We start from the raw sequence: 27,301 nt of genomic DNA, 5'->3' as shown, positions 1-27,301 counted from the left end.
TAGCGGCGAGAGTAGATCACGGGGGAGCGGCGAGAGTAGATCACTGGCGGTAGCGGCGAGAGCAGATCACTGGCGGTAGCGGCGAGAGTAGATCACTGGCGGTAGCGGCGAGAGTAGATTACTGGCGGCGGCGAGAGTAGATCACTGGCGGTAGCGGCGAGAGTAGATCACTGGCGGTAGCGGCGAGAGTAGATCACTGGCGGTAGCGGCGAGAGTAGATCACTGGCGGCGGTGGCGATAGTAGGTCACTGCCGGTGGCGGCGATAGTAGATCACTGGCGGTAGCAGCGATAGTAGATACCTGGCGATAGTGGCGATAGTAGATCACTGGGGTAGCGGCGATAGTAGATCACTAGGGGTAGTGGGGATAGTAGTGAGACAAACAACTAGAAAAATTAAAATTACACCTTTAAATGACAATCTCATGCCCACAGCCTCATTGTATTTACATCGTTTCATGGGGTTAAAGTGAACATTCGGAAAGAAAACAATAGAATTTGAAATAAAAACGTTTAAGAACTACATCAAAATGATGTTCATTTTAATGTTGTTTAAATTAAAATGTATGAATACAGACAAAATGGTTTTGTAAAATCTTTCTACATTGAATTACATTATTAGTAACTGAACATTTTTTTTATTTTTCTCCTTCTTTTCCTTTAATTCTGACTTCATTCTCAAAAACTTTACTGCTCTTGGTTCACAAACACTAATGACCACAAAATTATCGCCAAAACACCAGAATATTTGACAAAAGCAGCGGAAAACAACAGCGCTTGCTGGTTGCGCCTGCAGATGAAACCATGTGATTTGAAGCGTCCTTGCCATTGGGTAATAAGGACAGCTCTGACAGGAGCCCAGTGGAAGGGTCATAAAGTAAATGAGCATGGAGTTTGAGCCTATTGATACATGGAAGCTGGGTTTCTGAAAAATGTTTTTGTTGTTATAACTAATGACAGGGATATTTTTATAAAAAATAACAAATTTCTGCTGAGACACTGCAAAAAAATTTATAGATAGTCATTTTGGTGTTACCCCCTCTGATGGTGTCACCCAGTGGGGTCCACACCCCCTCTGCCCCCCTACCTATACTTCTGTGAAACCCCTCAATCCTTCCCAACCTCACACTCATAACCCTCTATTTTTCTTACATCTACATGACTATCAGAGAATCTTTTAAAGATCCCTCTTGAACCAGCCTCCAGCGAAGATTGGAGGAGCAAATCTGTAGGGAGATAGCAGACAGCTACAGAAAACATAAGGTTGTGAGAGTAGAAGATTTTAACTTTCTACATGTTGACTGGATTCCCATACTATAAAAAGGCTAGACGGCTTGGAGTTTGTCAAATGTATTCAGGAAAGTTTTTAAAATCAACATACATAGGTACCAATGAGGGAGGACGCAGTACTTGCTCTCCTATTAGGGAATGAGACAGGACAGGTAACAGAAATATGTGTAGGGGAACATTTTGGGTCCAGTGATCAAAAAGCCATTAGTTTCAAGTTAATTATGGAGAAGGATGGGTCTGGACCTCAGGTTGAAACTCTAAATTGGAGAAAGGTCAACTTTGTGGAAATGAGAAAGGACCTTAAATGCGTGGATTCGGATAAATTGTTTTTGGGCAAGGATGTGCAAGGTAAGTGGAGAACCTTCAAGGTGAAATTTTGAGAGTACAGAGCTTGTATGTTCCTGACAGGATCAAAAGCAAGATTAGAAGTCATAGGAAACCTTGGTTTTCGAGGGATAGTGGGGATCTGGTTCGGCAGAAGAGAGAGATGTATAACAGGTAAAGGCAACATGGAGCAAATGAGGTACTTGAAGAGTATTAAAAAAATGCAAGAAAAACCTCAAGAAATCAGGAAAGCTAAAAGAAGACACGAGGTTGCTTTGGCAGACAATGTGAAGGAAAATCCGAAGGGTTTCTAGAGGAATATTAAGAGCAAAAGGATAGTAAGGAACATAAATGGTCCCCTTGATGATCAGAATGATTGGCTTTGTATGGAGCCAAAAGAAATGGGAGAGGTCTTAAATATTTCTTTTTCATCAATATTCACTCAGGAAAAGGGCAGAGAGTCCTGGGAAGTAAGGAAAACAAGCAACGAAGTCAAAGAGGAGGAAGTGCTTGCTGTCTTAAAGCAAATAAGGATGGATAAATCCCCAGGGCCTTACAAGATACTCCCTTGGACCTTGAGAGAGGCTAGTGCAGAAATTGCAGGGGAAAAATATTTAAAATGTCCTTAGCTATGGATGTGGTGCCAGAGTATTGAAGGGTAGCTCACACTATTCTGTTGTTTAAAAAAGGCACCAAAAGTAACCATGGAAATTAAAAGCCGAAGAGCCTGACATCAGTAGTAGGCAAATTATTGGAAGGTGTTCTAAGAGATCGGATATACAATTATTTGGATAGCCATGGACTGATTAGGAATAGTCAACATGGTTTTGTGCGGTAGATCATGTTTAACCAATCTTATAGAATGTTTGAAGGAGGTTACCAGGAATGTTGATGAAGGAAAGGCTGTGAATGTTGTCTACATGGACTTTAGTGGTCTCACGTGGGAGGTTAGGAAGGTTCAGACACTAGTTATTCATGGTGAAGTAGTGAACTGGACAGTCTGATTGCTCCTCAGACTGGGGGACTGTGACTAGTGTGCCTCAGGGATTGGTGCTGGGACCATTGTTGTTTGTCATCTATATTAATGATTTGGATGATAATGTGGTAAATCGGATCAGCAAGTTTGGAGATGACACTAAGAGTGGAGGCATTGTGAACAGCAAAGAAGGTTTTCAATGCTTGCAGAGGGATCTGGACCAGCTAAAAATGGGCTGAAAAATAGCAGATGGAATTTAATGTAGACAAGTGCGAGCTGTTGCATTTTGGAAGGACAAACTAAGAAAGGACATAAATGGTAATGGTATAGCACTGAGGAGTGCAGTAGGACAGAGGGATCTGGGAATACAGATACATAATTCCCTGAAAGTGGCATCACAGGGTTGTAAAGAGAGCTTTTGGCATCTTGGTCTTCATAAATCAAAGTATTGAGTACAGGAGTTGGGATGTTATGGCAAGGCTGTATAAGTCATTGGTGAGTCCAAATTTGGAGTATTGTCTGCAGTTTTGCTCACCTAACTATAGGAAAGATATCAATAAGATAGAAAGAGTGCAGAGAAGATTTAGTAGGATGTTGCCCGGACTTCAGGAACTTGCAGAGAAAGGTTAAACAGCTTAGGACTTTATTCCCTGGAACATAGAAGAATGAGGAGAGATTTGATAGAGGTTTTTTAAATTACGAAGGAATAGGCAGAATAAATGTAGGTCGGCTTTTTCCATAAGGGAAGGTGAGATACAAACCAGAGGACATGGGTTAAGAGTGAAAGGGGAAATGTGGTGGGGATGAGCTTCCAGATGAGGTGGTGATTGTGTGCTCAATTTTAACATTTAAGAGGAATTTAGAAGGTACATGGATGGGAAGGGTATGGAGGGCTATGGACTGGGTGCAGGTCTGTGGGACAAGGAAGAAAAATGGTTTGGCACAGACTGGAAGGGCCAAAGAGGCCTGTTTCTGTGCTGTAATGTTCTATGGTTCGAACACCCATGGCAATGCCCCCACTCTGTGTAAAGTGACTTCCCTCTGACAACTCCCCTAAACGTCCCTCCACTCACCGAAACCGATGTCATTTGTCTGATCCTTTCCAACCCCTCTGCAGGCCTTCTCCCCGTAATCCTCCGCCTTCAATATACCCAATGACGGTCTCCACAGCCGTCTGTGGCAATGAATTCCACAGATTTCCCCGTCCCTGGGTAAAGAAATTCCTCCTGACCTCCATTCTAATAGTGCCCTCTGGTCCATATTCTCATAAGATCCATAAATTGGTCCCAATGCCTTTTGAGCATCAAACTTATACCGACGAGTACAGTTCCCTCTGGCAGCTCATTCCAGATATGGACCACCCTCTGTGTGAAAACATGGCCTCTTCAGGTCCACCTCTCACCTTAAACATATGCCCTCTAGTTTTAGAGTCATCTTCTCTGGGAAAATCTCCCCTCATGATTTTATAAGCCCCTTCACCTCCTATGCTGTTGGGAATAAAGGGCTAGCCTCCCCAACCTCTCTGTTAACTCAAGCCCTCTCGTCCCTGCTCCTTCCTAGAGAATCTCAGGATGTTGTTGAATAGTCTCTCCCCCCATTGTTCAGTTGACAATGTTCCTGCCAGTGTTGCATTGATCACTGGGTCCTTTCCACTGCTCTCCCTGGTGACTGCATCCATGCCAGTGGTCCCACCTGGTCAGCAGGTCCATCTGCTCTTCTGCTGTGGTTCTGTCACCAGGGTTGATGGGTCGCCTTCAGGGCCATATCACTTCTGCCCCACGGTGTCCACGACCTGCACGGTGGCACTTGTTTTTGTCTCATCAGCAGGTCTCAGCTGAGGTTAACTCTCAGGGGACCAGGGAGAATGAGTAGTAGCTCATGTCCCTGCAATATTCCAGCAACAAAATGACCCGAACCCTCTGGGGACGTGTTCACGTTGCAGCTATGTAAGACGTCAGTGAGGCCCCATTTGAAGCACTGTGTTCAGTTTTGGTCTCTGTGTCACAGCAAAGAGGTTGTTGAGCTGGAGAGGGCGTGGAGAAGATTCACAAGGATGTTGCCAGAACTCCGAGCCCTGAGCTGCAGGGAGTGGATGAGCAGAATGGAGCTTTATTTCCTTGGAGCACAGGAGGATGAAAGATGTACAAAATTATCAGAAGAACAGATTGGGTGAACGCAGAGAGCAGAGGCGTTGGTGCACGATAAATGCTGAGTAGCTGTAGGCCTCAGCCCACACCCTCCATTTGCTACTAACCTAAACTCTGAGTCAGTCTCTCTGCTTACAATAAACATGATGTGTTCAAAGCCTTTCATCACTTCTGATGGAATTGAGCAACAGAATTTGATCTTGGCCAGGGGTGGATAATAAACACATTAACAAATGAGTGATGTTTTCTCCCTCTGTGTCTGGGACAGAAACTATGACTTCATCTTTGTAATTTCTCCTTTCAGGATGAGGTGGAGGATAATTATCGCACTCCCCTTCCTGCTATCGGTCTTTAAGGATGGATCTTCTCAGATTACTCCTCCTCGAGGCTGTTCTTCCAGCCTCCTGTCGAAGTACTTCAATCTGTGTGACTTGAATGCTGTTTGGGGCATTGTTTTGGAAGCAATCGCTGCGCTGGGAATCATCACCAGCCTGATACTGATTTTCATCCTGCTCGGTATTACCCCTTTCATCTCTGACAGCAGGAAGAAAACCTCCGTCCCCATCCACTGCATCCTCCTGATCAGCACCATGGGGATTTTTGGCCTGACTTTTGGATTCATCATCAAATTTGACCAGATGACCTGCCCGACCAGGGTCTTCCTCTGGGGTGTGCTCTTTGCTATTTGTTTCTCCTGTTTACTGGCCCAGGTCTGGCGTGTGCTGAAGCTGGTTCGCTCAGGAAGAGGCCCGTCCGCCTGCTGCATGGTCCTTCTGGTACTGGGTCTCACCCTGGTCCAGATCATCATTGCCATCGAGTACCTGGTGCTGTTCACCTTCCGTCTCGGCAACCAATGTTTCTACAACTCTACTGACTTTACCATGTTGCTAATCTACGTCATGGCCCTGATGGCCCTGACCTTCATCCTGTCCATGTTCACCTTCTGTGGCCAATATTCGAAGTGGAAGAAATATGGCGCGCACATATTCGTTACCATGCTCCTGTCCATTGCCATCTGGGTGGTCTGGATAATCATGTTGGTGCGCGGGAACATCTCGCTGGATAGGAGTCCTCAGTGGGACGATCCAACCCTCAGCATTGCGTTGGTTGCCAATGGTTGGGTCTTTCTCCTCTTCTACATTATCCCCCAGTTCCGGCACATCACCTGCCCGGCAAAGTCCGGGGATGAACCACAGGGTGGTGTCCCTCAGAACCTGCACATGGGAATGAGTGGAGTGGACAACCAGATGTTCACATACGAGGAGCCAGACAGAGGTGAGTGATAAGCAGGTGTAAACGTGGAACCAGGATGACTGATCTTGCCATCAAATATCCAAACAAATGTGACCATAAATCGTAGTCACACAGTACCACAGTCGGCCATACAGTCCTCTGTGTCCGCACTATCGTTTCCACTTACCCCATTGTATTCCCACATCCCATAGAACAGCCATTCTCAACGGAGGCACAGCACATTTAACTAAAAACCTTGTTCCTCTCATGGAACATAAATATTTTAATGTTTTTTATGTAGTCGGTAGGAGAGAAGTAAAGAAGAAACTAAAACGTGACTCCTTCACAGTGAAGAGGGTCCATAAACCTTGAGCAGGGTTCTGGGGCAGGGCCATAGCCATAAAAAGGTTGAGAATGGCTGCCCCAGTAAACTGGAGCACAGAAATAGGCCCTTTGGCCCATCTAGTCTGTGCCAAGCTATTATTCTGCCTCACCCCATTGACCTGCATCCAGACCGTATCCCTCCACACCCCTCTCATCCAAGTACCTATCCAAATGTTTCTTGAATGTCAAAAATGAGACCACATTCACCACAAAACAGTTAGAAATGAAGGAAATTGAATCTCACTTCAGATAACTGGTCAGGTACGGACCAGGGAGCTGCCATTCACTCTGAACGGCACCTTCCCAGAAGCCTAATCAGAGCCCAGAGGGTTGTCGTATCACGAGGAACCTAGCAGTTTGGATGAGAAGGGGCTTTATCAACACCCATAATATCCTGAGAAGCTTGCCAGGGTAATGTTGAGATGCTTTCACCAGTAACAGAGCCTTGAATGAGATAAGCAGACCGTTATTTAAAGCAGAGGTGCACCGACATTTCTTTGTGTGAAGGGTGGTGAGTCTCTGGAATTCTCTTTATCGGAGAGTTGTGGAGTATTTAAGGTGGAGATAGATACATTATTTTGGGAAACAGGTACAAAAGCACAGATGAAGTCTGGGGCAGATCTGCCAGGGTCTGTGGTGTAGCGGTTAATGCAACACCTTTGCAGCACCAGTGATTAGGATTGGGGTTCGAATCCCATGCTGTCCATAAGGAGTTTGTACGTTCTCCCCATGTCTGGGTGGGTTTTCCCGGGGAGGGCTCTGGTTTCCTCCCACTCTTCAAAAACGTACTGGGGGGGGGGGGAAGGGGGTGTAGGTTAATCGGGTGTAGTTGGGCAGCACAGACTCATGGCCTGAATTACCCTGTTTTTGTGCAGTATGTCTAAATTTAAAATGTTTTTAAAAATTTAATGATCACATTGAATGGCAGGATAGGTTTGAGGGGCAAAGTGGCCTACTCTTCTTGCTCAGTGCAGATTCTGGTGGTGGTCCAGGTACAGACATCATCGCTGTGAAGTTAAGTCACTCGACTCTTTCGTAGCAGATCCTTTGGAAAGGGGTTTAGAAATAATCGGGGAGGTTCCAGCGGGAGATGGAATGACAGTTCCTTCACCACTGGGACATGCAGTGTAATTAGCGAGACACAAAGGGAGCAGTTACTAAAAGAATGTGGTGATGACTTAGTTCCACCACACATCTGCGCCTGCAGGGTAAATCAACAACAGAACAACCAGGAGCAGGCTTTGTGTTACCTTTAATCCCTGCTCTTCAGAAGTAAACAGGATGCTTCATGCTGGCAAATCCCATGGTGCCGCAAAGGTTGAGCACCTATTCAACTTCAATTATGACTAAGTTTTCCCGTGCTCCCGACCTATAACTTTTCTTCCCCTTCCCACTTCCAAATGGTTCCTCTGACTACCCGTCTCTCCATCCCTTGCACCTTCTGACCTTTACCCTCTCACCTCTTGGCCCCTAACCATTCCTACCTGGTCCTGGGCCACTCCATCCAGGTCAACATCTTGTGGTCCAGAACCTGGTTCACTTGTCCAAGAGAACTGGTCGGTTGGTTGCCTTTCTCTTCCTTGATCAAGGGAAAACTTTCAACAGGGTGGATGCTGACTACGTTCTAACTTTCCCCCTTTATAGATGCTGACTGGCCACTTCTATCCACTTCTGACCTGTTGAGTTCCTCCAGCAATTCTTTGTCTGCTCGTGATGGCAGCATCTGCAACGTTGGTGTTTCTCCATTACCTGAAGCACTTTCTCAATAAAATCTACTGAAATCTCAAATTACGGGCCCATGTCTCGAGGCAGGTGGAAGATACCAGAAATCTTCCCCTGAGAGGGAAAAAACTTCCTAATTTTTCTCTAATTGTTAAGATTTGCTGTTAACTTGAATTTTTCTGGAAATTCTCTTCAATTTGAATCCTTCATCAACATCCTAGGAAATGGAAACTGTGTTTCTGTGGTTACCAATTTCATTTCTTTCAAATTGATACCACAGTTCCACTTATTAACCTAACTAACGTAACTCTGAATTCACATTATAAAACCATTCTGGAGAGCAAGGAAGCTCAAACTTTCATACTTGCCCTAGAGAGTCACAACCACCCAGTAATTTCTCAAACTTTAAAGCCCCAAGCTTCGGAGTGAACTCAGAAACCATGTAGAAAGTCTACACAGCAGCCAGTGTCATGACCCACCTCTGTCCCACACAGAGCAGCTAGTAGGGTGACTCGAAATTAAAGATTCCATGGCCTCAAACCTCCCATGTTATACTCTTCAAGTTGGGAGGTCAAAATGACCAATGTAAGAGATAGAAGCAGGAAACGGCCATCCGGCCCATCGAGCCTGCTGGGCCATTCAGTAAGATCGTGGCTGATCTGAACCTGGACTCAACTCCACTTACCCACCTTTGCCACATAATCCTAATGCTCGACATTTACTGAGGGTCGCCTCCACTGCTTCAACTTCCACCAATTCCCCACCCTCTGGGAGAAGTAGATCCTCCTCATCTCCATCCCCTGGATCCTGAGGTGATGTCCTCTAATCTCACCCACCAGTAGAAAGAACCCTTGACAAAACTTTTTGCTTCAATAGGATCTCTTCTCACTCTTCTGAATTCTCATGAGTAGACAACTCGATCTCTTCCCAAAGTTTAACCTCATCATCTCCGGAATCGACAAAGCCAAGTTTTATGGGGGAGTGTGTAATCAAGGAATGGCCCATGTCATGCAGGTGGTCCCACATGGAGAGCGTTGTTATGCTTCCACCGTGGGGTAGGTGTGTGTAGCCTTCTGTCCTCGTCCATTCTCTCTTATATCACTACCTCATTAAGAGCCATGATGGCTGCCCCAGTAAATGGAGCACAGAAACAGGCCCTTTGGCCCATCTAGTCTGTGCCAAACTACCTGATCATTGATCTTTTCTCGATCAATCTCAAAACCAGGTTGTGGGTGAGGAAGATATTTAGAGATTTTCCTCTGGTCACTAACACTGCCTGTGGTTACTTGAGGATTTCTACATTGATGGACGTTGCATGGTTTCCGAGCCCTTAAAAGTTCTGAAGATTGCTGGGTGCTTGTGAATTTTGAGAGGAAAGTCTGAAAGGTTGAGATCGCATTATGAACAAGCCCTCGGGCTGTATCTATGTGAAAGGGATTGAGACTGATGGAGGTTCGATCCAGTGAAAAGGACAAAGAGTCTGGGTTACAAAAGCAATTTTTTTGACTTTCATTCACATCTGATTTATTTGCCTCCGCAGGATTTGCCATGTCTCCGTCCAATGTTGCTTCCTCCCCTCTATACAGTGCCCACCTCCCACTGGAAAACAATGTAAGTACCCCACTGCTGCCCTCGCATGCCTTCTCACTCCCCCTGTTCTCACGCAACTGTTTATATAATGGATTTAATGAGCTGCCCCCCTCTCTTTCCTTGTCCCAATGTCTCATTTCCTGGAGCTCTCTCTCTCTCTCTCTCTCTCTCTCTCCCATTTTCCTCTCTCTCACAGAGCCCTCTCCTCCCTCCCTCCCTCCCTCCCCTTATGTCTGTACTCCTCCCCTCCCATTCTTCTCTTTTCCAGCCTTTTCAAACAGATGCCTCTCTTTTTTCACTTGTACTCCGAGGAAGGGTCAGGTCCAAAACATCAGTAATATATCTTTACCTCCTAAAGGTGCTGAGTTCCCATGCGTTTGCGTTTTTACTTTGTTAAAAAATTACTGCGATAAACTTAATTGAATTAAAAAGAGAGAATAAATACAAAACAAGTTAGATAATAAATATTCACAATTATCCTGGGGCAAAAAAAGTGACTTTGCAAAAGTGCAGACAGTTCTTTTGTGATGGGGGAGCCGTCTCTGATCAGTGTTACGGAGGGCGGTTCAAGAGCCTAATGGCCACTGGAAAGAAACTGGTTTTGAACCTGGAGGTGCTGGTCTTCAGGCTACTGTGAGAAGAGGTTGTGACCAGGATGGTGGGGCCCCTTATGACATTGGCTGCCTTCTTGAGGCAACGCCTCTCGTCGATGTCTGCAATGGTGGCAGGTCAGAACCTGTGATCAACCTGGCTGTGTTTGTAACCTTCCGGATAGAGCCGTCTGCGTTCCTGGGCAGTCATGTTTTCTACAGTGCACCTGGAGATGTTTGATTCCCCACTGATGCTGTCTGGGTTTTGTTGACTGATCCTTTGCCACCATCAGCCATCACCAAAATGACTCCCTCGACACACTCAGCGACTGTTTGGGCTTCAGGGGCCTGAAGGAAGCAATACCAAAACCAGGACCCTGGACTGCAGTTCTGCCCCACATTTTGCCCCCACCCCACATACCCATTGTTCATTCCCCGACCAGAGGTAAAAGGCTCGCAGCACCCCAGCTGTGACCTTGATCCAAAGGTGACTCACTAGAATGATTCAGCAAGATGATTTTGGCTGACTGCACAAACTCCTGGAGTTGGGGCCAACCTTGGACCCAGTGGGCAGGAAACCCGTGAAAGGAGGTCGGCATCGTTGGAATCCTTTGCTGGAAGGGATGAGCTCACCAGGTCAGGATATGTCTACAGAGAGGGGAGAAACAATCAAAAACCACCTGTCATCCACAGACACTGTCCAACCAGCTGAGATTCTCTCTACCCACAGACATTACCCAATCAGCTGAGATTTTCATTCCCAATCTCTGAAAATGACAGTTTGTGCTATTGTAAGTCATGTTTGCATGAGAATTATGGGAATATTTATGATCTGTCATTTGTATTTATTGCCTCTTTTAATGTATTTCAATTAGTTTACAATTATAGTTTTTCTTTCCAAGTACCTGTTTGGCTGCAACAAGTACGAATGGCCCACACATCCATTTTACAATGTGTATGATTATCATTCTGTCTTGGGTTTTTGTAAATCACTAGTTATGATTCATGGTTCTAATCCCTTCCGTTCCATGTTGTGTTTTAGGTGTACTGTGTATCTCAGGAATTTACAATCCCTCGGCCACAGACAAAGTCTAACTATTACCCAACACCTTTCCTACAAGATCCTTATCTCAACAACCAGAACAGGCAAACAACATTCTAGTCAGCATTCAGGTTTGGCCAGAGGTGCCAGAAACTCCCTGCAACTACCTGCAAGTCCCTCCAGCTGATTAACAGGGTGCTTCTGCACTTGACAGTGAACTTACAGTGAACAGGAAACCTTTTCCACAAACGCCGGGACGCACCGCTGTTTATGTAGTGGAGGCCACTCCTGAGTTACCTCAGGAAATCTCAGGGATTTCACGTGGTTATTGGACCTGCAGCACCTGGCTCGCAGAGTTACAGAGGTCAGCAAGGGAGAAGATGAATGGGATCAGATTACTGTTCCACTCCCACTGTTCTGAGGGTGGATTGTTCACTTACATTCTCAGCAGCAAGGTCAATCCTAGGCAGTTTCAACAGACACAGACACGCTGGAGAAAGTCAGCAGGTCACCCAGCACCCATCGGAAGGAAAAAGTAACCGACGTTTCGGGCCTGACCCTTGGAAATACTTGATGTCCTTTATTGGAATTGATGCTGGCCACTTCGCGTGAAGGTTCTGCTTCTCTCTCTGTCCTGTCAAAGACACAGCAATCTCCTTCAAAGGTGCATCTGCCAACTCCACCCTTTCATGTACTTCCCCTTCCACTGGAGCCAGACTTGCCAACTGCCCCATTTTCCCGGCTGGGATAAAGCCCCACACAGTTCCTGAAAAATCTCCAGACTTTGAACGCCCATAAATTTAAATTTAAATTCAGACATACACCATGGTAACAGGACATTTCGGTCCATGAGCCCGTGCTGCCAAATTTATACCCAATTAACCTACACCCCCGGTACATTTTGAACAGTGGAAGGAAACCAGAGCCCCCAGGGAAAACCCACGGAGGAACAGGGAGAACGTACAAACTCCTGACAGACCGCGTGGGATTCGAACCCCGGTCCTGAATGGTGGTGCTGTAAAGGCGTTGGGCTGATCGCTACGCCAGCCGTGCAGCTGTCTTCTCCCTGGGTTTGGGACATCTCTGCCTTGTAGCTCCACATCTCAACCAGCAGAACAAGCTAGCCCACCAATGTGCTGAACAAAATGAATCACTCATTGCCAAGTATGCCAAGATGCAGTGGAAAAACCTCATTTGCCTACTATCCAAGCAAGTCAGCCTATACAGAGAACACTGGATGATGCAAGAATTTCAACAAAAATGGAAGGATTAAGAGTGCATTTACCAGTAGTCAAATTGGATACTATTTGTTGTCATGTAATAAAACAGAGAGGGGTAATATCACATGAATTAGCCTTTAATCTGCCACAAGGCAGATGAAGATTCTCCATTAACTTTAGCAATATCCTGTGGCCCTTACAGTCAGAGAAAGAGAAGCAAAAGAGAGGGACCCCCCCCCCCCCACCCAGAGTCACCAAATGCATATGGATTCCCCTCCACCAATCCCGCCAGCCCTGCAGCCACAGAGTCCAGTTCAGTCCAAACCATTGGACATTTGAGCTCAGATCCAAACCTCCAATACGATGAGGAAGCCTTCAGCACCATGGTCTTCCGGGACCCTTCCTTGCCCTCAGCCCTCTCTGGAATCCCAGCTACTGGTACCTGGTTCCCATGAGCCAGTCTCCACCAGCCAAGTGTGAGTCCTTTCACTTTGTTGCCAGCAGCCTGCTGCTTGTGGGGGTTCCTTGCCCACAGTCACCAACTGCTCACCTGCTGTGTGTGTCCTACAGCCACAGAACCCCTTGCTGGCCCGCCACCATCGTCTCTGTCCTTAATGTTGTCTCCTCTGCTTTATCTTCTCAGTGGGGTGGGGGGGGGGTGTTCTTCCCCGTTATTGGTGTCCTGCGGTAGTCCGCTACTCCCTCAGAGTCTGCAACCCCTCGAGGCTGCTGCCCAACACAGGCACCGCCATCTTGGGCCCAGACCCCGCAGATGCAGGATTTTAAAATACCATCAGCTCCTTTAACGGGCCACTTAAAGCCGTCAGTAATCGAACTAGATGGTAGGACCACATGAGGGAGAGCTGTGTCTCTGCTCCCTGCTCTCCCCGTTACAGCAGTGCGACATTTTTTATTGTGCAAAGCATCAGGCTGAAACGTGTCACAATTTGGGGCAGTCTCGCATTTCCTGATAGCATCATTTCCCCCAAGGGAACTACCTGGATGGGAAAATTCTGCAGGGAACCCACCTCAACCTTTCTCACTTCAGAACCTGTCAGACCAAGCGCTACTAGTGTATAACTGTAAATTGCCTGTGTTCGTTTGCTGTAAATATTATTTATCCATATGAAAGCATGAGGTCTCAGTGTTTTTACATGCATGCCAAACTGAAATTAACAATTTTTGTTGTAGCAATAAAATTTACTTAAAGATTTGTGTAATATTGCCTTAACTTGGATTGATCTTTGGGTAGAAGAGGAAAACTTAATAAATCTAGTAAAACACGAGAGTCTGCGGACACCGGGGTTGAAGTAAGAACACGATGTTGAAGAAACTCAGCAGGTCACACAGTAACCTTTATTTAGCAAAGATAAAGGGACGTATCCGATGTTTCAGGCTTGAGCCCTTCATTGAAGTAGGAGCAAAATGTAGGCTGCACCAGGTAGGAACTTCAATGCACATGCACCGTGTACAATGTGTATGACAATAAACTCATTGTTATGCCCTGACCCATGAGTTCCAAAATCGGGGGGTGGAGTGAGGGGTCTTTTCACTCTGAGGTGGGTTGGAATACCTCCTCACGGAGGTCTGTCTGTTTCTTTTTCCTCCGGGGGCTCTGATTTCCTCCCACCCTCCAAAATGTATCGGGGGCTGTAGATCATTGGGTGTAATTGGGCGGCATGGGCCAAAAAAGCCTGTTACCATGCTGTATGTCTAAATTTAAATCTAATTTAACTTGATGCTTAAGACATTAACTGCTCCCTGTACATTGGCCCCTGCCCCCCACCCCCCATACACTGGCCCCTGCCCCCTGTATACTGGCCAGAGAGTCTCAGTGGGGTGGACCAGCATCCAGCATCGTTGGCTCCTTTGATAGAACAGCGAAGCTGTAGGGGGAAGTAGAACTTCGCTATAACCCATTAACCTCTGTGCAGACCAAGTCCATGGTGCATAATGACAACTCAACAAAACTAGCAATATCAATTTGAATGAATTATTGGAAGATCGGATAAAGGCAGAGTGTGTGGTTAATGGCACGTTTCTTAACAGTTTAGAGGAACAGAGGGATCGTGTTGTCTCGGTCCTGAAAGGTTGCCATGTAAGTTGAGAGGGTGGTGGACAGTATATTGGCCTTCATTAGGTGGGGGATTGAATTCAAGAACTGAGAGATAATACTGAAGCTCTGTAAAACTCTGGTGAGACCACATGTGGAGGATTACGTTCACTTCTGGTCGCTTCATGACAGGAAGGATGTGGAAGCTGTGGAGAGGGGGCAGAAGAGATTCACCAGGATGTTGCCTTGTCTCATGTGGGCGAGGTTGGCAGAGCTGGGACTTTTCTCTTTGGAACAACAAAAGATGAGAAGAGACTTTATAAAGGTCTGCAAGAGTATGAGGGGCTAAGACAGCCAGCGCCTGTATCCCGAGGTGGTAATAGCAAATACCAGAGTCCTCACCGGTACATGGCGAGGGGATGGCGATTATATTTTTACTCAGAGAGTGGTGGGTGTCTGGAATACGTTGCTGGAGATGGAGGCTGTCACGTGCCAGCACTGGTTGGAAAACACTCCAGAGCTGTGGGAAAGGAGACCTGGGGAAGGGGAAGGGGCTAACAGGAATGGGAGAGGTTGATGTTAATCCATCCTGTTGGAGGTGCCCAGACTGTGAGTGTTCAAGTGTAGACTGGAACTCGTTGACCTTCTGGTGTTGGAGCCAATGTGAATGGAACAGGTAAGTGTGAGATCAGTAAACACCGAAACGCAGAGGGACTCAGCCGCTCTTTTCAGCATCCATAGGAGACAAAGTTACCAACGTTTCAGGCCTGAGGCCATAAAGGAAATATCAGGAAAGCAGAATATATCAGAACATTCAAACAATGAGGAGGATTGAATCCAGAGCAACAGAATGAGTAGGGAGGCAGATCCAATCCGGTTTGGGAACACATTTGACATGGTTGCAAAACAACAGAAGCAGCTCATCTATTTGTTTTGCTATTAACATCCCTTGGATCATGATATCTGGTGTCTAGGGTAACTGTCCAGCTGTGGGTTCAATGAGCCGGGTCTACCTGCCTCCTTCACGGCTGGAAGGAGAGGGATCCAGCTGATCACATGATCAAGGATTAACAACAATCCACCAACACAAAACTGCTTTTAGATCAGCGGCTTATGGATTTAAAGTGTGTTTATTTCAGGAGGTAACGTGGGTAGAATCTCAGGAGTGACAGGTGATGTTTATTGTATTAACAGGCTTTGCAGGAACTGAGAATTTAAATTTAAATGTAGACCGGTGACAGGCCCACATGAACCCATGTGACTCAATTTACACCCCATTAACCTACACCCACCATACGTTTCAAACGGTGGGAGGAAACCAGAGCCCCTGGGGAAAACCCACACAGACACGGGGAGAAAGTACAAACTCCTTACAGACAGCGCCGGATTTGAACCCTGGTGCCCATCATTGGGGCTGTAACAGCTTTGCACTAACTGCTACATCAACCACCTAGCCATAGAACATAGAACACTACAGCACAATATAGGCCCTTCGGCCCTCCATATTCTGATAATCCATACATTCTTAAAAAAAATACTAAATCCTCCCTGCCCCGTAACCCTCTATTTTTCTTCCATCCTTTTGCCTAAGGGTCTCTTAAATGTCCCCAATGTTCCAGCCTTCACCACCACCCCTGGCAAGGCATTCCAGGCACCCATAACTCAGTGCAAAAAAACTTACCCCTGATGTCTCCCCCAAACTTCCCTCCCTTAACTTTGTACACATGTCCTCTGGTGTTTGCGACTCCTGCCCTGGGAAACAGGCGCTGACCGTCCATCCTATCTATGCCTCTCAGAATTTTGTCAACCTCTATCAAGTCTCCTCTCATCCTTCTACGCTCCAAAGAGAAAAGTCCCAGCTCTGAAAACCTTGCCTCATATTCTACAATCTTGTTAAAGTTAACATCTCCAGTGTCCTGCATTCAGGAAGGTGGGTGGGGAAGGGAATGGAAGGTGGATGGGGGGATGGAAGGTGGGTGGGGGGGGTGGAAGGTGGGTCAGAGGGATGGAAGGTGGGTGTGGGGGGTGGAAGATGAGTGGGGGGGAAGGAAAGTGGGTGGGAAGGAAGGTGGGTGGGAGGGATGGAAGGTGGGTGGGGGGATGGAAGGTGGGTGGGGGGGGATGGAAAGTGAAGTTGGCCAGAGGGAAGAGTAATTGAATAGAAATGCAGAGGCTGCAAAATGCAACCACGTGGGTGGGGGGGGGGGGGGCAGCTTTGGATCTTGGGCAGATCCTTTACACCATCACTCTGATATGTTCATCTTGGTCTCCTCCGTCCACAGGACTTTTTCCAGAATTCTGCCGGCTCTTTTACACACCTCTTGGCAAACTGTAATCTGGCAGTCCTTTCTCTGGTGAACACGTGCTTGGCATCTCGCAGGGCAGCCTCTGTATTTCTGTTCATGAAGTTTTCTGTGGAAGGTCCACACCTGCCTCCTGAAGAGTGTTTCCGATCTACTGGACAGGTGTTTGGAGGCCTTGTCTTCAATGTGATGGGAATTCTTCTGTTATCAGCAGTTGATCTTCACTGGAAGATCAGTCCCTTTGTGATTACTGAGCTCACCATCATCTTTCGATGATGTTCCAACCTGTTGATTTTGGACATCGTCTCTGACTGTTTTATTCTTGTTTTTCAGTCTCACTTTCATTGGGCACAACTTTGGTTGTCATGTTGAAAAATGCCACCTACAGACTCCAAAGGTGATCAAAAGCTTAGAAGCCAGCCCAGCTCCCTGATACCTGCACCAATGAAGCAATTAGACATACCTGAGACCTCACCAACACCTATGAAGCCAAATGTCCCAAACATCATGGTGCCCTGAAATGAGGGGATCATGTGTATAAAGGGCTGTCATTTCTACATGGTCAAAATGTACATAAATAACCTTGAATAAAACCTGGAATGTGCACTTTAATCACAAGAAATGTTTGATTACAGATGTAAAACTGTGGTCACAGGCAAATAAAGGAAAAAAAATGCCTGTCCCATTTGTGTAATTGGAGGAGGAGGTGATATCACAATTTCCTTGGACACTTTCATTCACTCATTGCAAGAGGGGAGTTGCTTCCTGGCTGCCACGAATCATCCAATCAGGTGATTTTCACTGGCCAAGAGGATTGGTGGAAGTTCAGTGAAGTCTCCAGGGGACCATCCAGTGGGAGCTGGTGCCCGTGGTGATGTTGAGACCAGGAGTTGTTTATTGTACTTTGAGCAGCTGGTACCACTGCCGTGAGTGGTTGGCTGGGCTGTTTTGGAAACATCTCCCTCATCAACACCCTCTCTATCAGCAGGTATCCCTTTGTCCACAGTATTGGGAGCAAATGTGTTTAACGGATGCTTGGGCAAGCCAGCAGATTTACAATGGGAGTGAATGCCTCTGCACTGCCCTCCATAGAATCTGCTCAGGCCACTCTCCACCACCACCTAGCCTTCAGAGCACTTCACAGCCTAAGGCCTGACCTCCAAGAGTTAACAGCTGTGTGCAAACCTTTCCAAAGTGTCGAGGACTTCGGGCCCCAAGTTACATTCGTAGAGAAAGCAGAGTAAATGATGTTTACATGGTCGTCATAATTTCATGCAGCTCTGAAGTCTCCCCTTGTACTAAAGTCTTGAGTATCTAATCTTCCCTCATGCCCATGGTTTCTCAGTGCTGAATCCACATCCATCAATCTGTCTCCAGTGAAATCACCCCTGTTCTGCAGGACCAGAGAGATGGTTACACGGAGTTGTGGCCCAACAAGAGTTGTGTTCATTTCTGACATAATCTCCCTGCTCTTATGGTCTATGTATACACAGCCCAGGACATCACAGGCAAAATTCTCCCCACCATCGAGAACATCTACAGGGGGAGCAGCAGCGATCATCAAGGATCCACACCAATCAGCACACACTCTGTTCTCGCTGCTGCCATCAGGAAAGAGGTGTCGGTGCCACAAGACTCGTACCCCCCAGGTTCAGGAACAGCTGCTCCCCCTCCACCATCAGACTCCTCAATGACAAACTCAATCAGGGACTCATTTAAGGACACTTACTTTGTACTTTATTGATTTTTTTTTTTTCTCTCTGTATTACACAGTTTGTTTACATTTCTTTATTTGTTTACACATGTACTTTGAGTACAGATTTTTCTGCTCTACCAGTAAGTGGTGATTCTGCCTCGCCCACAGGAAAAAGATTGTCAGGGTTGTATGTGATGTGTATGTACTCTGACAATAAATCTGAAATCTTTTTCCTCTAAAAGAAAGCATCCTGAATGATTCGTTAACCACAATATTGATCCATCCTGTGTCCTTTAAGGATCTGAGGTCCATTCTCCATTCCTTTGTTCCTCCATCGCATTCCTGGCATCAGATTGCAAGATTCTTGATAGGCATGATGTTTGCTCTGACTTAGGTGTGTGGGCACCATGAATCCACTGGCAGGGGAGACTAGTTCTCGGTCCAGTGAACCTCTTTCCCATCAGTAATTCTGGCCAGAGCATCAGATGCTTTCAGGAATTCCTTGAACTTCCTGCTTGCTTTTTCCTTGGTCTGGCTGTCTGGTGGCAGCTCCTTGATGCCCGTGACCACCTCCTGAAATGTTATCCCTGATGTAATCAGCATTGCCGAGTGACTGGAATGCCAGAAGGTGGTACTCAAATGCTGAGTCCCAGAGTTACCACCTCCAGCAGACAATACTTGTTGCTTCTGTGAGTTTCCAGGACACATCTAGAATTTTACAGGAACTGGATTATAGTTCCACATATTTCCTTCTGCCTAAATTAGCAGAAAAAAATTAATTTAATGTATTTAATTCTTTAAACATACCATTGCTTTATTGCCCTCAAGCCATTTACTCACCAAGTCCACACTTTAGAGACACATTTCAATACTCAAGATCTTTGCTCTCTTTCATTCTATCATCACCCCATGGAGTATGGAACAGAATGATCCTCTCGATCACCTCACCCCAACACAGTGAAAGTCTAAAATCTGGACTGCTCGGGGATTGGGTCGGTCCAGATTTTTCAAATTCTTGAGTAGTACTTTTAAAATTCAAATTTAAGGAGAATAAACATGAGATGAACAGGCAAATTTTGATAGTTTTGTCACAAAACATTTTCCTCCATATCAAAAAAAAACACAATATTTTTTAAAAACATTTTCACGACTTCCTTGTTGCTGCTGTGCACCTGTGGCCTCTCACACACCTACACAAAAGTTCACCAAATTTCAAAAGTTTCAGAGTTTTTTGAGAAGTCCAGATTTTTGGCTTTTTACTGGAATAACCGTGCAGATATAATCAAGGTTAAATGCGCAGGGTTCAGAGCGGAACTAGTGTACACTAGAGCATGGGAACCGTTGAAGGAACAATAAACACCTGTAGAGCTCGTCGAAAGAATCAAAGACTTGTTGATCCAAACCAAGGCTTTTATTAGCAAAAGACAGGAGCTCTTCACAGGTGGCCAACCAGTCCAGAATGATCCGACCTGACTAGGGACACAACCCTTTAAGGCCCAGACAGTAGGCGTGGCTTAGCTCTCAGCCAATCGCTGTAAGCACAGTCTAGATACACTATGTACATTGGTGATAGATCTGTACTATCACAACACCAGAGCAGCCGGCGGTGTTGCTGCCTCACGTGCTGTCTGTGTGGAGTTTGCACGATCTCCCTGTGACCACGTGGATTTCCCCCGGGGGCTGCCGTTCCCTCCCACGTTCTGGTTGCTGGGTAAATTGGCCCGAGTGCAGTTGGATGAGGAGAATAGCAAGGGGGCATGAGCCAGCATAAATCTGATGGGATGAATGGCCTCTTTCCATGAAATGGGGAAATATAAAATAGGAAAACAAACAATCTGTTTTTGGTGATAGTAATGGGGAATAAACATTGGCCAGGATCACTACTGCCCTTCCAATAACACCCTGGTTTCTTTCAATCCATCTGTTGCACATTTTAATATTTTATTTGAATAATGACAGACCTGACAATATAATTATTGAGCTCAGCGACACAACTGCATTTTCAAGTGACTCATACGTGAATAGTCTGGTGCATTTTTGCTGGAGAAGTCGCCCTTTGTAAATATCAAGGACTTCCAGTCAGACAAGGTACATATTTCTCACCACCGAGTGGGACCAGTGGCTGGTTTTGAAATGAGTTTCGGCGACTGTGGCTGCAGTAGCGGTCTCCGACATTAGGGGGACGCCAGTGAGCAGCGAGATCGGTGAGGAACAGCAGGACACACGGAAACGCTGGAGGAATGGCCGGTCTTCTCCGTGCCGGCAGGAGACGGAGATAGCACCGGGATTTCGGGCCGAGCCCCTCTTCAAGGGTCGAGCCCTTCTTCAAGGGATAAGAATGAGACTCTCCGAATTCAGACAGTGGGGGATGAATCCTCCCCCATCGCTATCCCCTGCTGAAGGGCTCGGCCCGAAACTGCGGTGCTGGCCCTTTGCCTTTGCTACCCTGTTTGACCTGCTGAGTTTCCCCAGCATCGAGTTTTTCCTGCAGACTTTCCTGTTTTACGTCTAGGTCCTCGATTACGATCGGGGTCAGACTGAAGGAACATCTCCTGTGTCTGGTGGAAAGAGGAAAAGTTCCAGGACCCCTTGAAGTGAACAACATTCCAACCAAGTCCTGCTCCAACTGCAGGATAATTTGGGTCCTCCCGAAAGCTGAGGCCATTCTCTGGTCTTGAGCAGATCTGGCCGCCCGAGGTATCGTGAAAGTGGAAAAGGTGCAGACAAGATTCCCAAGGAAGGGAATCCCAAGGAAGGGAATGCCAAGGAAGGGAATGCCAAGGAAGGGAATGCCAAGGAAGGGAATCCCAAGGAAGGGAATGCCAAAGAAGGGAATCCCAAGGAAGGGAATGCCAAGGAAGGGAATGCCAAGGAAGGGAATGCCAAGGAAGGGAATGCCAAGGAAGGGAATCCCAAGGAAGGGAAAGAAAGGAATCCCAAGGAAGGGAATGCCAAGGAAGGGAATGCCAAGGAAGGGAATCTCAAAGAAAGGAATCCCAAGGAAGGGAATGCCAAGGAAGGGAATGCCAAGGAAGGGAATCCCAAAGAAAGGAATCCCAAGGAAGGGAATCCCAAGGAAGGGAATGCCAAGGAAGGGAATTCCAAGGAAGATTCCCCAGGACAGGGAGAGAGAGGTTAGCACTTTTCTCCCTGGAGAACGGGGACAGACCTGATGAAGGGTGATAAAGTTATGTCCTGGTCTTACTCCTGGGGAATCGGAATCTAGAGGACGCAGTTAATCTGAGAAGGGAACGATTTAAACAGACCCGTGGGACACATTTCTCGCACAATAGTGGCGGCAGAGATGATTGGAATGTACCTGGATAGGAAAGGTTTAATGGCAAATTAAATTCCAACATGTAATAGGGTTGTGCTACCGGTTCCAACCGAATGGGATCAGCTTTGTAGACAACATAGAGCCGCTTTCCACGCCTTAAATCTCCGAGCTTGAAAACTACCCACACACGTCCCATCAGCTATCTCATCCCTCGACACAGGATGTTCCCGCATCAGCCTCATCCTTCATCTCCCGAGCTCACAACGTTTGACTGTGTTGTGCTTCTCAATGTCAAGGGACTACCTGAAATGCTGGCGATGAAGTACTGACATCCCTCTCATTTGCCCGGATCATTCAATGATCCAATGTGACCAGGAGAACTCATTTCTTTCCATGCACAACGAGTCTGTTTGCCACTCTCGTCCTAATGGATTGACCGTCCCCCAACTCTCCTGGTATCTGATTTGGGGCAGTTGGCTGGTTTTTCCAACAGCTCCTCATAACCATGGCTGAACTCGCTGGAATTTGTCTTTTCAAGCTGCCAAGTGCAGGAATTGGAAGTTCAGGTGTGACCAGAATTTCGTCCCAAGTTATGATTGAGATAGTTAAACATTCATCCATTGAACGATGGCTTTGAGATGTAATTCACTCATTCTAAAGCAGCAAAACAACACTCTTCGCTGACTGAAACCAGACAGCTGTAATATACAACTGGGATATCACGGTCCATTTCCCAGCCCATGGAACTGGAATGTTACTGTGCGGTGACACAACACTGTCCACCTGAAGTAGGTGAGCGAAGCAGTTCCAGGACCAGCGCCTGGATTCAAATCTGGCGCTCTCTCTCTCTCTCCAAGGAGTTTGCCCCGTGTCTGCACAAGTTTGCTCTGGGTGCTCCAGTGTTCTCCTACCCTTCGAAAAACATACCAGGGATGTAGGTTAATTGGGCAGCAGGGACTCGTGGGTCGAAAGGGTCCATTCCCGTCTCCATTTAAAATCTCAGACATCCTCATTTTCAGGCAGACTGATCTGGGTGACTGCACCACTAAACGTGGGCCCGGAGGCCCTTTTAAAGGCACCCGATGAGTTGGGCTCCATTGGTAACATGTAATCGCTCTCCTGACATCCCGAGTGAAAATGGTCTGAAAATATCGTCCTGGACACATTCCCACCCACACCAGGGGAGTTTTAAAAAGTTCATTTCTACTTGTCCATTCACAAGATCTATATACATTGTTATACAACATAACCACAGGCCCTTCAGCCCACAATGTTGTGCTAACCTATGTCAACCCACTCCACAACCAACCAAACCTTTCCTACCTCACACCCGTAACCCTCTCTCTTACATCCATGTTCCTATCTAAGAATCTTTTCAATGTCCCTATTGTCCCCAGCCTCCTCCACCAGCCCTGGCAATGCATTCCACCTCTCTCTGGGTAAAAAAAAAACTTACCTCTGATGTCTCCCCTAAACTTTACAAAAGAAACGGGAGCAAGAGGCGGCCATTCGGCCCGTCGATCCTACTCCACCATTCAATGAGATCATGGCTGATCTGATGATCAGCTCATCTCCACCGACCTGCTTTTTCCCTGTATCCCTTAATTCCCCAAATCTGTAAAAATCTATCCAGCCTGGTCTTAAATATATTTACTAAGGTCACCTCTATTGCTTCAACGGACAGCAAATTCCAGATTCACCCCATCTGGGAAAAGCAGCTCCTCCTCATCTCCATCTAGACCCTGGATCTAGTTCTGGTGACCAGCCCCCCACTAATGGAAACAACTTACCTACCTATCTTACCGATGTCTTTTATAATCTATGTTTCTACAAGATCACTTCTTATTCTTCTAAATTCCAGTGACTCCACTCATCTTAAACTGATGTCCTCTGGTATTTGCAATGAAAATATTTTAATTGAACTGGAAGGAAGGGAACAACTTTAAATCAAGTATATTAGTAAAGATCTACAATAAATTAGATCAATATGCCCAAGTGGACAATTAGTAACAATCATTTTTTGGTTGGGAAGGACTATTGTAGCCTCACACAGTGCATCCTGGTAAAATCTTTTTTAAAAACCTTTTTTAAAATAAAGGCCTGGAGGGAATATGGAATGGGAGCAGGTCAGTGGGACTTGGGAGATGGTCAGCACAGACTAGAAGGGCTGAACGGCCTGTCTTCTGTGCTGTAGCATTCTATGGTTCTAAAATATAATAACACGTTAACTCTAACAATACAGTATTTAATTCACAGGAGTGTGACAAACATTGGTTGATACCGAGGCAGATGGACTAAACCCCTGGTCGAGAATGTGGGGTTTTGCATTCCCAATATTGAGAAGTGGCAAAGTCAGAACTTTGGCTCTTTTACATCTGATCATGCCCCCCCCCCCCCCCACCCTCCCCTCACAACTGAGGGGACAGAATTCAAGCACAGGTATCAGGATATTACAGAGGCCACAGTGGAATTTGAAAAGGTAGCAACTTTAAAACATTAGGTAACTGAGAGGCAAGTTGGTAATGAAGTGGAGCAGTTTCAGGTTAGATACAGGCACAGCTCACCCGGATCAATTGCCAGGTGTTTACAAGCCATAATGCCCGTCTAATAAAAGGCTTATACCCCTCACCTATTTATCTCAAATTCTACATTAAGAAAATAAAACTTGGTACACATGGCTGTGTCGTTTGTTGGAAGTCTATTTACACCAGTCAGTACCACTTTATGACTCAGGAAGCCCTTCGAGTTGTCAACACCATAACAAAAAGAGAAGCAATGATAGAAAGGGCAGATATGGTTCAGCAAAGGTTAATGGTAACATTTTACATTAGGCTGACAAAGATTAAAAAGGTTATTTTTTAACTCGAAGACAGTTATAAATAAAACATCTTGGGCTTGATAAAGGCAGAGGGCAAGAAGAAAAAGTGTATATTTGTATAAAATGCAAGTCAGGCCACAATTAAACAGTAGAAATTTTCATTAAAGTTTCAAGCTCTCATTAATTTGGGGACAGTCTAATTCAGTGTTAAAGAATCCAACCATCCATTCCAGTCAGTCGTGTTGCAATTCCAGACCCACAGGAATGTGCTGAACATTTTACAGCTCTCTGAAATGGGCTGGCGAGGCACTCAAGGGGAAACGAGCAAGACAAATCCTGACCTCACGTGTGATGACTATATTTCACGAGCAAATATTCACAATTATAACAAGGCAGGAAACACACTTTGAACTGGCATTTAAAATAAAAGCCAAGGGAGGTGAGTTTTCAAATTACGAGTAGCTTTGGAAGATTAACGGGCAAGAGAATGTTTATGTTGGGGACTTACTGCCTCAATCTCTAGTCCCCTTTCCACTGGCACCTTGTCCCAGGAATTAACTGATTACGGTCCAGTGGAAAAGCAAAACAATCAGCACGAATGATGTCAAATTATGTTGGGGATTGACGGCCTCGACCCCTACTCATATCCCTGGTGACAGCTGATGCTGGCTGATTAAACCAGTGGAAAAAGGACAATTTCCATCCATTCCATTCGAAGGTAGACTCTCCGATGCCCGGGGATGAGTTGTGTCCAGTGGAAAAGCAGTCAGTGTCCCGATTAAAGGTGGCCCAGGGAAATTGCACAAACAGCTTCCTATCCCAGGACACTGTACGGCCAATGAACTGGGATGCCTGTGGAGAAAGGGCTATTGTGTACAGGCTCACAGTTGCACTGAGAACAAACAGTGGAAGTTATACAATCCATTCAGCCCGTCTAGATTCCTGTGGAATAGTTACAAGATACTGATTTATTTACAATTAATGCAATTACAGCATTAATTCCTCACCTCTAATCACCCAAGTGGTGAGGTTCCTTAGTGAATCACTAACATTAGGAGAATCATACCACGGTGGTACATTCCTGAATTATATCCCAGTAATGAAGGAGTTATCATTTGATTGGCGGTGAGCAGTTTAGAAGGGAACCTGCAGTTGGCAGTGTGCCCTTGGCATTGGAGATCATGGCCAAAAATGCATGTCTGTTGACAGCTGGTTGCTCCCTTCTCCCCAGTACTGAAATTCTCTCTGGTGCCAGCTGTACGTTGGCATAAGCGCAGTAGCAATGAGAGGCAGTAGTTAATCAGGGAAACACAAGAACCGGAGATTCTGGAATCTTCGGCAAACAAGGGACTTAGAAAGGGTCATTCAACGTTTCAGGCCGGAACCCTTTATCAGACAACCCTTCTCAAGAAAGGGACCCATCCCCAAACTCTGCCCATTTCTCTCCATGGATGTTGCCTGACCTCCTGAGCCCCCACTCCTTTGTTCACAGGATAGTTAATTACCTGGAGGAAATGTTGTAGAGTGGAATTTCATACCAGCAGAACCGTCTCAGGGCAGGGCCAATAGAATGAACACCTGAGAATAAAGAACAGTGTACAGGCACATAGACATTATACAGATGGAAGCCAGGACCACCCTGTCATATTCAGGCAATGGTGAAATGCAAAGCTCATTTCAGGGACTGACTAGAAAACTCTGATAATCTCGATCTAATCGATCAGAAATCCCAATGGTCCAGCATACGACTCACCTGGTTATTCCAAACCTTAACCCTGGGTTCAGCTCACGTGGCTCGAGTGTGGCTGGATCCACATTCCAGGCCTCTGGAACACCACAGGTCAGGAACATGGGTGGTTTGATCTGGAGTGCCTGTATATTTTCATTTCAACTTATCAGGGTTCACTATAAAATTGGACATTTTTAAAGTGAAGTAGAGTGCAGGTTCCATTAGTCCAATTCACAAGGGTGCCAGATTATCAGAATTTTCCTGCAATTACAACATGCATGGCCAATAAAACAGGGGTACTCCAAGCACAACATCTACATGAAAAATGTTTTATTTTTTCATACAAGCACTAACTGCTTTTTAAACGCAGAACTGTACAGATTCCTGACAAAGTATTTTCCAATACAATATCTTATGCACAGGTTAGAACAAAATACATGATGTACAACATTTTTGATTTTTCCTCTTTTTCTCCTCAAAATTGTACAAGGTCTCTTAATGAAAGCTCTCTTCCAAGAACAAATGTGTTCTGACTGTGAGCCTGATGTTCAGTCGCTGGAGGGGTGAGTACCACACTCTGGCTCTGGGTGAATACTTCCTGCTCACTGCAGGTCCCGGTCTTCCAGATATCTGTACTCAAATGTGAAGCCTTCCTTCTTTCGCTGGCCCCATTTCTCATAGTCAAAGTAAATATATGTTCCCTGTTGGGTCAGAAGAAAAGCCAAGTCAGATGTAACACACAGTCATCATTTTCAGCGACCCATATTTAACATTCTTCCAGAGTGAGGATTATCCCATTCATAAAACATGGGTCCTGCCATGTTACCAATAATACCAAGGTTGGGCTTTAGACAATGCAAGGCAAATCAATGCCACCCAACACATTGAGCAAATCAGAGCCAATGCACA

General features: G+C 46.0%; 2 protein-coding genes across 6 annotated transcripts in view; one reads left to right on the top strand and one right to left on the bottom strand.

Annotated features, from left to right (window-relative positions):
* Window positions 1–13,736, top strand: part of LOC138748734 (retinoic acid-induced protein 3-like) — a 74,387-nt gene extending 60,651 nt beyond the window's left edge. The window contains exons 3-5 of the mRNA XM_069909401.1: window positions 5,040–6,010; window positions 9,615–9,685; window positions 11,297–13,736. Of these exons, the coding sequence (XP_069765502.1) occupies window positions 5,041–6,010; window positions 9,615–9,685; window positions 11,297–11,416 (1,161 nt within the window). The 5' untranslated portion in view covers window position 5,040 and the 3' untranslated portion in view covers window positions 11,417–13,736. The remainder of the gene's footprint in view (window positions 1–5,039; window positions 6,011–9,614; window positions 9,686–11,296) is intronic.
* Window positions 13,737–26,707: 12,971 nt separating this feature from the next.
* LOC138748605 (CCR4-NOT transcription complex subunit 3-like) overlaps window positions 26,708–27,301 on the bottom strand; it is a 97,271-nt gene continuing 96,677 nt past the window's right edge. For all 5 annotated transcript variants that reach the window (XM_069909084.1, XM_069909087.1, XM_069909088.1 and 2 more), the window contains one exon: window positions 26,708–27,093. In XM_069909084.1, coding sequence (XP_069765185.1) covers window positions 26,995–27,093 — 99 coding nt within the window. In that variant the 3' untranslated portion in view covers window positions 26,708–26,994. The remainder of the gene's footprint in view (window positions 27,094–27,301) is intronic.

Source organism: Narcine bancroftii, chromosome 13 (genome assembly GCF_036971445.1).
Source record: "Narcine bancroftii isolate sNarBan1 chromosome 13, sNarBan1.hap1, whole genome shotgun sequence".
NCBI lineage: Eukaryota > Metazoa > Chordata > Chondrichthyes > Torpediniformes > Narcinidae > Narcine > Narcine bancroftii.
This window is presented reverse-complemented; position numbering and strand designations above follow the sequence as displayed.